The sequence below is a fragment of the Lactuca sativa genome, chromosome 3 (genome assembly GCF_002870075.4).
Source record: "Lactuca sativa cultivar Salinas chromosome 3, Lsat_Salinas_v11, whole genome shotgun sequence".
NCBI lineage: Eukaryota > Viridiplantae > Streptophyta > Magnoliopsida > Asterales > Asteraceae > Lactuca > Lactuca sativa.
In genome coordinates, this window is record NC_056625.2 from 248,165,128 (window position 1) to 248,178,319 (window position 13,192).

The 13,192-nt window shown below is 34.0% G+C and overlaps 2 protein-coding genes across 3 annotated transcripts; one reads left to right on the forward strand and one right to left on the reverse strand.

Annotated features, from left to right (window-relative positions):
* The first annotated feature begins 6,640 nt into the window (after positions 1 to 6,640).
* Positions 6,641 to 7,810, forward strand: LOC111918458 (NDR1/HIN1-like protein 10). Its single transcript, XM_023914121.3, has one exon. It carries the CDS (start codon positions 6,858 to 6,860, stop codon positions 7,602 to 7,604), a length of 747 nt encoding a protein of 248 aa, XP_023769889.1. The 5' UTR covers positions 6,641 to 6,857; the 3' UTR covers positions 7,605 to 7,810.
* A 773-nt stretch (positions 7,811 to 8,583) lies between these two features.
* LOC111918459 (pre-mRNA-splicing factor SPF27 homolog) lies at positions 8,584 to 12,355 on the reverse strand. 2 transcript variants are annotated; one of them, XM_023914123.3, is made up of 7 exons: positions 11,977 to 12,355; positions 11,151 to 11,326; positions 10,963 to 11,046; positions 10,366 to 10,435; positions 10,136 to 10,269; positions 9,995 to 10,055; positions 8,584 to 8,922 (listed from the first exon to the last, which is right to left on the reverse strand). In XM_023914123.3, exons 1-6 carry the CDS (start codon positions 12,223 to 12,225, stop codon positions 10,007 to 10,009), a joined length of 762 nt encoding a protein of 253 aa, XP_023769891.1. In that variant the 5' UTR covers positions 12,226 to 12,355; the 3' UTR covers positions 8,584 to 8,922; positions 9,995 to 10,006. The 2 variants fall into 2 exon arrangements, with proteins under 2 accessions (XP_023769891.1, XP_023769890.1); XM_023914122.2 differs by having other exon boundaries at positions 8,584 to 8,905; positions 11,977 to 12,354.
* Between the last annotated feature and the right edge of the window lie 837 nt (positions 12,356 to 13,192).

Below are 13,192 nucleotides of genomic sequence, written 5' to 3' on the forward strand. Positions count from 1 at the left end.
TATGATTTCATTTCATAATCAAAAGTCGGGATGTCATGTTCCGATATAGATCATAAAGCATAAACGATAACATTACAAGTCGTTCAACAAATATATACATATACAGACTTGTAAACAAAACAACTTGATGATTCGCCCATCTTAAGCTCTTGCACCACTTCCTGTAATACAAATCAACTAAGTGGGTCAGGCTTGGGAGCCTGGTGATCATATAGGGTTTTCAAACCCACAATAATTATATTTAATTACAACAATCAACAATAAACCCGATTACCCATTCCCGTTATCCTCACCTTACGTTCCTAAAAATAACGTCTATTATAAGAAACTTATTTCAGGATTTTCATCGGGACGGACATTACTGTAGAGGGGCTTCCTCAACAATAAGTGTCCTAAAGGCAACCATGTGGGGGATAGAGTACACCGGTGAACACGTCGTTCACAACACCTACAGGTAATGAGCCTGCTAGTGTTCCACAGGACAGTCTAGAATAGTCCGTGGTCGTCATCCATACTCTGCTGAATGACTAGAATAACACCAATAACACCGAGGTCTCTCATCTGTTTATTTCACACCAATTATCTACCCATGTTCTACCCAACATATTAGTAGATAAAAATATACATTTTTATACATTGTTTAAAAACTTGTATAGCATGCTTTAATCAATACATATTCCACATAAAAGATGAGGCATACACACATATCACGTATTTCATAGATAATATATCAGATCTATGGGATAGAAGAGAGTGAATATACATTCACACATATAACCACAAAATATTTACACGTTGCACGTATTTTATATTAAATACTTCATAATATTGCGTTGGAAAGAAAATAACTACACACTCACTTGATCAGAAGATGATCCGACAGCACTACGGCTTATAAAAGTAGTATACTTCGATAGATCTGGAAGATCTTCACCAAAATCAAACTCCTCGCGGGCAGAGCTTCGGCTCGGGAATAACGCTCTTCGGGATCCTCGGGGCTTCGGATCTTGCTTCGGGGCTCAGGAATGATACCGGGGCTTCGGGATATGATTGGCACGCAAATCGAGGCAAAACTTAGAGAGAGGGAAGAGTTTGAACAAGAGAAAATGGCTGATTTCGAGTTCTATTTATAGGCCGAGGGTTTGGGATTACGCGGGGCGTTATCTCAATTTACGCAGGGTGTACTCAGTACGCGGGGCGTACTCGGTTACGCGGGTCGTACTTTGACGTCACTGCATGCGTCGATCTGTGGCACTCGAGTATTGGTCAGGCAACTTGCATCCGCCTGAGTACGCGGGGCGTACTCAAATTACGCGGGGCGTAATTGACTCGTCGAACTTCTAAATTGCGTAATTTTCGCATACGAGCTCTTTTTTCGACGTTCTTTATATCCACGCGAAGGTCAGACCATACTCTATAATTTTCATTTAGACTCCGTCGGCTAATTTTGACTTTATTTTTTATTATTTATTTTTAGAAGGCCGGGACAGAAAAACTTCGTTATAAATTCATAACTTCTTCGTCTGACGTCCGTTCTCGCCTAACTTTTCATCGTTTCGCTACTAACAACGAGATCTTCGATTCTCATTTAGATTGTTTCGGCTAAAAACCGCTCGATCTCAAATCGAGTATTCGGGCTGCATACCGCTAAGTCGAAATTTAGAAAAATCATAACTTCCTCATACGAAGTCAGATTTGGGCGTTCCTTTTATGCACGCTCTCGGTTTAACGAAATCTACAACTTTTGTTTAGATCGCTAAGGCTAAATATCGCTCTATCTTAAATTCATATTTTACGTCACTCGGCGTCGTGCCGGTTCTGTCGCGAAACTTCGACAGGTCATAACTTCTTCGTTATAACTCGGATTTTGGCATTCCTTATATCTCCGGAATCCTTGTTTCAACCACTACAACTTTATGCAAAGATATCGGGCTTATCTCACACTTTAATTTTGACTCTTGTTATTCTTAATTCATTAAATTATAAAAATTAAGAAAACACACATAAATCACGTAATTCACATAATTCACAAATAATACATTTTTATTATTTCAAATTGGGTTTATAAAGGTTAACCTAGACTATTACATTGCTAAAAATGGCAAGCCCAGAAATGCGGGCGTTACAGTATGCATTCTTGCATTGGCATCAACCTCCGTGATGCGATGGAGTGCTGTCCTGCCCTGGATTTCGTTTCGGGCAACCCGACGGACTAAGATTGGCAAGACCATGTCTGTTGAGCCTCTTTCGCTCAGGTCGTAAAAGCTTCGGTCTCCATTGAATGGCATAGGTTGATTCTACTCTTGGCTCCATGTTTCCAAGCTTTCTACCCAAGGAGGCGTCGGGCCTTGAAAAGCCTGACGAGGGTTAGGATTTGGGACAGGAGCCACCAGGGGTAGGTTCTCAACTTCTGGCTCAGAGTTAGAACCATCAGAAAATCCCTCAGCATGGTGATCATTCAAAGGGATTGGATGATCATCTTATGGCTCTTCTTCAAGCCATCCATCATTGTCTTCGTTTGGGAAGTATGGGTCGTCGTGGGGATGGAATCCAGCCATGTTATCTACGCGAGAATAGGGATAAAGAAATAATTAATAGACGTACTAATTAGATAATTATAAGATGATCTTTATCATTTACATCAATACTTGTATAGTGCATACCAGTTATATGAAATCAAAACATGATAGACCTTCGAATAAGTGACCCTAACTTCAAATCCACAAGGAACAGGGAGTAAAGCAAAGGTCACAGGTTCTAAGTTTATGACATCCTAGTTACATATAACCTTAGCGTATCCACTTAGCAATTATTGACCTACTAATGAAGACCTTTAGTTCTCAGATAAGTAATTAAGGTAACAAAATACTCTTATAGTATTTTAGGTTTATGCTTTGTTCTAATGTTTTCATTGTAGTAGTATTGGTAAGTTTTTAGACTTGTTGCCACATCACAACCATTCTCGAGCATATGCTAATCACTTCTCGGACCAACATAGTTGATCAGGATATGTCACTCCCAGAACTGACCATACATCCCCGATTCTACTTGTGATGTTCAACAATCGTAATACTTTTGTTCTGTCCTAGAGACACTGATTTTAGTATGAATGCAGGTATGTATACTTGGTTAAATATTTTACTATTTAAAAGTATAAACTCTTGATCAAAGTATTTTAATCCCGCTGTGTTTATAGTTTGTATATCTTTTATGGGTTGATACACTCGATTCACTATAAACGATGCTCTGATACCAATCTGTCACACCCCAAATCCGGAACAGCGGAAACAATCTGGGGCGGAGGACGTCATGTACAGTATCACAACAAAGCATAGTAGTAAACAAGAAACAACATCATCCATTGCATTAATAATACAATTTAATACAAGTGTGTTCTATGAATTTTATAAGACACCAAAAATATAAATCACAATAAGAGATGAGTCTTGAATGAGCTCCATCTTCTCAAAACCTGGCATCGGTACCTGTCTACTAATGACCTGAGAATACAAGTTATTTTGATAGAGTTTATCAGCTTTAAAGCTGGTGAGTTCATAAGCATTTTAGTGTCATTATTTGTATGAAAATGTTTGTGAGTGTTTGAATGTATAAGTTTGTCAATGTTTGTAGTAAAGTTATAAGTGTTTACTTGTAGTAAAATGTTCGTTATAAATGTTTGTAAACCGTTTGTAAAATGTTCGTATCTTCCTAGAAAATCTCATATTTTCTACTAAATTGTAGTCTTCTACCAAGACCCAATGTTCGGTTTGTTTGTTTGTAAGAGTATGTATTTTTCCCAACTCTAACTATCGTTATCAAAATATAGTTTGTACATTATCGTTTAATGAGAAAACGTTTCAAGGTAAATGTATTAGGGAAAATATTATAGAACTGTAGTTTTGTATGTGAAAACCACCGTAGTACTACTTACCTTAAAGCCAATGAATTATAAGGTAAGGTGAGATTTGTAACCATACTGATTGACGGCTATAGGACATGACAATGAAAGACGTCGAAACAAATGTGACATTTGTCACCCCTTGGCATGGTCGGTCGGGGACTATAGCTAACAGTCGGGGTGCAGGATAGTCTGTCATGTATAGATCTATACATACAATGCCCGCTCTCCCTTCAGGAGACTCTGGTTACCAACATGATAACAGTGGAATCCGCGTCATGTAGAAGTAAATCCCATATTCTAAATGTTATGTTGGTTTATGTTCCTTCTGTTTTCTTGTAAATGTATATGTATATTTTCTCTTCTCTGTACTTGTATATGTATGTGTTCTTGTTTGTTACTCATAATAGTAAGTTATGTTTGTTTCTCATTATAGTATGTTCTAACTCATGTATGAACTGACTCTTTGTATGTTCCATTGTACTAGAAGTAATGAGTAGTATCTTTCTAAACTATACCTATTATAGTTTACTAGCTGAATTGTAGTATAACTGAATGTATTGAACTGAGATAAAAACTATTATGTCTTATACATATATACATAATATATAAGTAAGGATCAAACGACACTCGGACAAACAACCGGGTACTTTAAGTCCACAACCAAACAAGGAACAGAAATGTAAAGTGAGTTATCAGTCCTAAGTCCTTCAAACCTTACTTATATAACTATATATGCATTAGACATGGTATTGACAATATATATATATATATATATATATATATATATATATATATATATATATATATATATATATATATATATATATAAGTTTAAACAAAAGTTTTGTAAAACCTTTTGAAGAGTTTAATAATAAATATTGATGACTTGATGTCACTTTATAAAACGATTTAAAAGCGGCTTGGCATTTAAGAATGAGATTGATAAAGATTGTAACATATAAAAGAGTTTGATAAATAGTTTGAAGTAGTTTGTTTGATAAAACAGTTAAAAGTATAGCAAATCCATTTGTTTGATAGTTATAAATCACATGTGATTGATATTATAACTATAATGATTCAACTTGTATCCCCCCCCCCCCCCCCATAAAAGCATTTAAAAACATTTAAAAGGTTGATTAAGGGGTATGAACTCACCTGTAGTGAGTGGTTTGGATGAAAGAGATGGATAAGGTGATGGGTGTCAAGTGAAGACTTGAACACACACACCGATCCTATTTAACATATAAAGACACATATATGTATCTAATTAGTGATCATACCACTAATTAAGCAAGTAAAGACACCCTAGAACATGGAAAACACTTTGATTCAAGTGTTAGAAGATCATAGAGTTGCATCTAAGGGTTGTAGGGTCTTGCTTTGGAGTTTACGGTCCAAGAGTAAACTCTCCATGAGTTCACGGCCTAGGGTTTGCAGCCCTAATGAGTTTACGGCTGTAAACTCATGGTGACTTCTACCATTTGATGTTTAAGGTCCTTAACTCAAGTTGGAAGTGTTCTAGACCAAGTTCTAAGGCTAAGGAAAGAGTTGTGGCAACTTTGCACCCATCATTAGGGTTTACGGCCAAGGGAGATTGCCTTGGCCGTAAACACCCTTTGTTCTTGGATTCTTGGTGTTTTCAAGTCCTTAACTCAGTATCCTAATTAATAAACATGTAAAGGAGGTAAAGATTTACAATTTCAAGACTAATGGAGGGTGTTTTCGGCCCAAAACACTTTTGTGTTCTTGGTGTTCTTGAAGATCTTGAAGATCTAGATCAAAAGATGGAATTTGTGGATGGATTCAAGGATGAATCAAGAAGAAGTGATGTAACAACACATAGATGGAAGGATTTACTTACATTTGTGAAGATTGGAAGAAAAATCTTGAAGATCCTTGGGAGAGAATCTGATTTCTCTAACTTGGAAGGTGAAGAATGAATGAAAAATGACTAAGTGTCATATATATACTAGGGGTTTATGGCCACCATGTGTTTACGCCCGTAAACTCACATGGTGTGGCTGTAAACTCCTCATGATGATGGCTAGGGCTTGTTTGATAGTTTACAACTTCAATTGACACTTCCTCTCACTTATTCTTTCGATGAATTAAGCTCAGAATACTCAAATAGACTCTAAACTGTGCTAAAAGTTAGCAGAAGTAAGTTTGACTAGATTGAAATGTAGGGTTTGTACAAGATAGAAATTTCGGGTTGTCACATTTAAGAATGATATATACTATATTTTAAAATTTTATGAAATATAAATATGATATTTAGAAATTAAATTGGAGAGATATAACATTTTGATGTTGAGGAAATTGAAAATTATTATTATCTCATAAAAAAATGTCATTTAATTAAGGTTTGAATTTATTAAAACTAGTTACACCCAACTCAAGAATTGAAAATATTCAATCCATTATAGCCTTTCAAAGAGAAACCTAATGATCATCAAAAAAAAGTTGAGAGATCGGTATGGTGATGATAAGTCACCGTTGGAAGTGGCAAAGATAATACATAATAATAATTTTTATCATCAAGTGTCCATATAATATTAAGAAAACACTTGTCCCATATCATTGACAACAATATTCGTTACATCATATCAATCTTTCAAAAAAGAATAACTTTATTCGTTTCAAATATATGTGACACAAAACCGAATTTGACATGTTCAAAAAAATATGTCAACATCGTATCAATGAATAGAAATTTAAAGAAAAAGTTAGAGGTTGATTAATTTCAAAACAAACCCAAAATTCTTAGAAAGAGATTGCAATTTGCTTAGACATTTTTTTGAAAATCCTGTAGATATTTAGTGGAGTTAGGCTTCAAGATTCGGATCACAAAGAGATAAATTGATGCTCATCTTTCCCCTACAATGATTTATATACTTTACCCAACTACCAATCATCAAAATTTTCCCCATAATTTCAATCCCAATCCACCTCTTCAATGGAGGATCAATCCAGACCCGTCACCGGCTACCCAGCTCACTCCGCCACCGGCTACCCAAACACCGCCACCGCATACCCTTACGTTGCTCCCCCTCCAACTGCCCCACAGAATCACGGGACATACTTCCACGTTGCCGGAAACCGTTACTACTCCGATCCATACGCGACCCAACAACGCGCCACCTTCGTCCACCGTTTCTTCGCCATCTTAATCGGCTCTATCCTCATCACCGGGATTATCATCTTCACCATGTGGCTCATCCTCCGCCCACAAATCCCTCAGTTCCGAGTCGAAACACTAACCCTTTCTAACTTCAATATTTCATCAAACTCATTAGTTTCCGGCGATTGGGACGCTCGTTTCATTGTTCGGAACCCTAATTCCAAAATTACTCTTTTCTATGATCAAATTGAAGCTGCCGTCTTCCACAAATCGGATTCAATTTCAGAGACTACTGTGCCACCTTTTGTGCAGGGGACGAAGAATCAGACTTCCATTAAAGCAACATTCGCTTCTTTGACAGCGTATGTTGATGATCGAGATAGCATTACTGGAGAGAGGAGTCATGGGTCGATTAATTTCAATATCAGAATGATGGCTAGGGTTCGATTTAGGGCTGGTTCTTGGTGGGCTAGACGGAGGATCTTGAGGGTTTATTGCCCTAATTTATCAATTGGGATTTCTTCAAATAGTAATGGTGGAAATCTGATTGGTGGTTCGAAGGAATGCAGGGTGGGTCTTTGAGTAGTGAATGAGTTTCAAGGTATATTCTTGTGTTGTTCAACTTATCAATTGAAAAGCTACCAATTTGGAGGTAGTTTGAATGATGTGAATAAACCCTAGTTTTTGGTATCTTGATATAATGTTAACCAATTGCATATTCTTGAATCTTGAATTCGAATTTGATTAGGTTCTAATAATGTTTATATATTCCTTGATTTTGGAGGCTATGTTTGTATATGTTTTGAATGATTGATTATTACCTCTTATTAGCTAATGGTTAAGAGGTGAGAATCCAATCATCCATAAGTGAGGTTTTAGGTTTTCTTTTTTCTTGTTTGGAGATAAATAATTTGGAGGTAATTTGTATGTATACAAGCAATTGGGTCATGCAACTAGATACATTAATACACGTCTTGACTATGTATAGATAATACTTTTATCAAATATTGAATACTAATATAACGTTTTTGTCATTAGATTAACTAAAAAAAGTGTAAGTCATTAATGTATGATTCATAAGTTTAAGATAAACTAACTTATTCGTTTCAAATATATGGCATTGTAACTTAAACAATTGTGTGTACCCTTTTTGTCACAAGTCTAATAACCTTTGGTTTATAGGATTTTCAACAAGTTCCCATTTGTAATTCTTGTACAAAGGAGTACATTTCTTCTTTCATGAATTTTTTTGTACTTGTCTTTATGGTGGGACAAACTCCCTCATATAGGCTCAAAACAATTCTCCTCTTCATGCATACTTTTATCATGTTTTCTAAACTGTTTGCTTCATGTTATGTACGTAATCATAACATATTCATGCATTTCACATCGTTCTGGATTGTATGAAATCATGACATTCATGCATTTAACAAATTTTAGGATTGTACATACATTTGTGGTGTTGTTTTACTTCATATGCTATGGTTGTGTTTGCAAGTGGGTGCCCTAAGATGAAACCGGTGTGCCAAGTTCAACCCAAAATTTCAACAAAATCCGAAAATAATGTGAAATAAGCAGCAATTGCGTTAAAATTTAGACGAAATTTCAATGAGTTTTGGAAATATTATAAGAACTACACAATTTTGTTTTCCTAAGGTAATACGAAATTCTAAATTTCGTATTTCCCAAATAGCATCAACTTTGTGCATTTGAATCATTTAGATATACTTTATAAAAAGTACATTTCTAATTCACAATTTTACCATTTTTATTTTGAAAGGGAACTTCCTTAAATGGGTTCCGGACCAGCTTCCACACACCGACTAATCTTCCGCTGTAAATATGACATTATGTCTCTTGTCCTGTAGTCACTGCAGACGAAACTTCATGGCCACAAAGACTGAGTAGTGTTAGGATTTAAACATGGTTATACATTTTTTTTTACATGTCTTACTATGTCACCACAACCTAAATAGTTATAAAATGTGCCCCTTAATTAAAAGAATTTTTGATAGCAAATATTAAGTACTTCGAAATTTCAATAACATATCCAAAATCTAACAAATATTGAGAAAGCAAAGTAGATTAAGATACACTAGCATAAAAATGTCAATTAGTTGAAATGAAATGATTATAGTTAAACTTTTAGATTTAAGATGCGAGAAATAATATAAGTGTTCTATGGAAACGAGAAAAAAATCAGAATTTTTCGTTCTCAGAATGTGTTATTTCGGCAAAAATGGATAAAACTGTGTGATTTGCCTATATTTTCCAAAATCATGTGGTTATTTTTGTATTATCCCACAGAAAAAATAAAGCATTGAATTGTTAATCGCGTATTTATATATATTCGTAATATTGGGTTGATTTTATTGTACTTTACAACTTTATGCGTATCGTCTTCATCAAATTTTATATAAGAAATTAATCATATGAAAGTTATTTCTCATTAATGTCGATATAAAGGTAGCACTAAATGCAAGAAACAACATATTTTCAGCTATATTCTTATTATAGTAACACGTTACTATTATTTCTTTATATTATCACATTATACTTTATATATATTTTTTTTCTTATTACATTTAGTATACTTCAAAAAGTCTACCAAATTATATCATAAAAACTTTATTCTTTTATCATTAGTGGCACTATACTTCAAAAAAATCTACTCATTAAAACACTAATAATTACTTTATATTTGGATGACACTACTATAATTCAACCAACAGATTTTTCAAAATACGATATCATACTAATAAGAACCAAAACAATCACAATTTCACTCCACATACAACAAGCATGCAAAGTAATAGAAATAAAAAAAAATAAAAAAAATCCTTTTATGTTAAGAATCAAAATCTAAATGTAATCAACTACAAAATCATGTAGAAAAAAAAAAACATTTTTAAGTAGAAAATAAAACCCATTACTACTAAACAAGAATCAAAATCTAAATCATAATTTCATACCTTTTACCAATCTCAAGGCAACGAAGAGCCATTTTCCATATTAACATCAAGATTCCAGCCTCTACATTTAAAAAAAAAAAACCATGATTAATATTAAATTTAACAAAAATTTATAAATGGAAAAAGTAAGAAATTTGATACTTTTCTGCAGCTTCTGCTTTTAATTCTTCAAGGTTGGCTTCAATCTTGACACATGCAGCTTCAATTGCTATGTTTTTATAACAGAGCTCCTTCCATTGTGCTGACAATGCATTAAGCTCATATGCTGTATTTTGCTGTTTTAAATAAATATATAAAATGTATATTTGAAATTAATAAAATATGTATATGACAAAAAATCAGATTAATTGCTATATTTAAATAAAAGTTACCTGATGATATTTTCTTTCTCGATTAACGGTTTCTATCTTTTCGTTTAACTCAGCTGCTTGTGCTTGCATTCTGTAGAAAACAACAAATGTTGTGTGTGAAAAAGACGTAAATACCCTCAGCATTGAATTTTCATCAAACTCTATTCCTTCACATGCAAAGGGTCAAGAAATGGAATTGAATTCCATCAAATTTAACTCAAATGAATGTTTAACTCATTTTTTTGATGATGAAGATGAGGAGGGCTTTCACGTCTTTTCAACATTAATTTTAATCATAACCAGAAAGAGTTTTTTAAATTATAACTATATATAAACCAAGCAAGAGATTATAAAACAAAATCAATAAAAGGGTAATTCAGTCATTAACCATATCTCCATATTCAATTTTTTGATAGATTCCATTCTTTCTAAAAACAATACAAGGTTGTAAGTATAAATTTCCTTATAACAAAAACAAAGGGCTTTAAAATAATCACATAAGAGAAAGAATTTAAAACTGATAATTGTGGTTCAAATCCAACAATCAAATTAATTATTTTTAAAGCAATAAAAGTATAAAGATGATGAAAAAATTGAAAGAAGATTGATCACACTGACCTTGATAAAAATGCTTCTAGTCTCTGATTGTGTTGTTTCCATACATCAGCTCCATATTTTGACATTAAATCCAGATTTTCCAGCCTGGCATCACATAAGAACAAGTTAAAATACAAAATCAATGGAAAAAGTAAAGAATTTGAATCTGTCAAACATGGGATTGGATCATTGGAATGGAATTGAATTACCTAATAACTTGATGCTGAAGCAAACGTTGAGATTTCTGTAGTGCTTGTTTCCAAGCAGTTTCATCATTCCTTTTGTTAAGTGATGGAGTCTCAAGTCCATATCTTGACATATCAAGAGGCACCATTGGTTTACCAGATCTCACCCTTTCATACTCCCTTGCAAGCATTGGATAATTCTTTTTAAAAGAAAAAAAAAGAATTAGAACATGTATCAAAACATTTGATTGATAACTAACAATTTGCTACATACATCAATTCCATTGTCAAAGAGTACTTTACAACATATTTAGAAACCAAATAAGTAATTTATGTTCTAAAAATAGTGAGATGTTGTTGATCATGTTCTTCTCTTATTCATAAGGAGGTGGCTAATTTGACCAATGCTATTCTACCACTAATAACTCAAATGGAAATTTCTTTCAGGCCCAAAAAGAACTATGGCGACATCACAGTTTAAATCTTGTCTCTTCACCTGCATCCGCTTCTTTCCCTTCATCTTCTGTACAATATTGATCTGTTTCCTACACAACTCATCCAATTTCTCCGGATTTACATCAAAGATCTCATAATATGTTCCAAAACCTTTTGTATTCACTTGCTAAAAGACTATGTTGAACACTGCTTCCACTAGGCACTACAACAGCATAATTGCAATTGGTAGCTTGCACTTATCAAACTCGCTTATCGTATAACAACAAAATAAGAATTGCACTTGCACAATTGTACACATATGTATGCAAATTCAGAAGCAGACACAGTACAGTTTTGCAAAAAGAATCGGGGGATGTAGTAAAACCCTAGAAAATTTAGCAAGATGAGAGAATACCTCAAAATTAAACTTGGCAACAGGAGGGAGGTCTTTAAGGTAATCCGAAGGTTTCTTAGAGCTACAACGCATCTCTTCTTCGATTAAACGGTCAACTTCGGCTTTCACTTTGGGGTCGCCGTATTCGTCATCGATGTAGGGCAATGCGTCGATTTGCGCAGCACTACTGGACCAAGAAGGCCGCGAAGATGGCGGAGCGTCTAGCAGCAAAACCTTTTCTCCGTTGTTTATGGTGGTTGACGTCGCCATTGTTGAGCGCTGTTTTAGCACTTGCGACTTCTTCAAGTATAAAACGACGATCGGTTCTGAAAATAGAAGAGCAAAAAATTTCGGGTGGGAAGTGAAAACTGGGAACCAGGAATAGGGCAGGGAAATAAGGATGAGGTTAAAACTGGGTTAGTTTTTTATATCTCAATCCCATTATTAAATAATCTGTTTATTAACCCGTTTATATTTTTAGTAAAAAAGTTATTTTATTTTTAAATTTATTTATATAAGATTGGTTATTTGGAGAAAAATGTAGTATATTATAATTTATTGTTTACTTATATTAATTATTGTTTTGTATTATTTTTTTTATTTTTATCTTCCTTATCCACTTAATACGCATCTTAATATCAATAAACTAATTCAAAACGTCATGGATATGAACACTGTGGAAGACTAAACAAAGGTTACGAAACATTGTCGAAGACTAAACAAAGGTTACGAGTTCTAATAAACTTTAAATTGTTAAGGACAACCATACATTTGTTTTAATTTTACATGTGTGTGTTTTAACCTTGACTATTGTTTCTACTTGAATGTTGAAGTTCATTATAAAGAAGAAAATTGTGTTGGAGAATTGACTTTGTTTTTTAGGAGAAAAAAATGGGAATTGTGGCTAATATTTTAGCACTTGAATTATCTATGTTTGTATTAATATTTAGTTTGAACATGTTTTTATGAATGTTTTTTAATTTTCGTTTGGATGTTTAAGACTTAAGTGTTTAAAATTCGGATATGTTTGCATCAACCATCAAGAATTTATTCATGTTTAGTTGTCAATTTTATTTATGGAATCTGACCCACAAACCCAAATCTGACTCACAAACTTGCCAACCTGTGAACATGTATAAATAAATGGGTTGTACCAATGGTAAAAGGCTGCCACCTAAGCGCCACATAGGATTTTACATTTTGTTAGATTTTTTACGTACGAGGTAGGGTGTGGTGC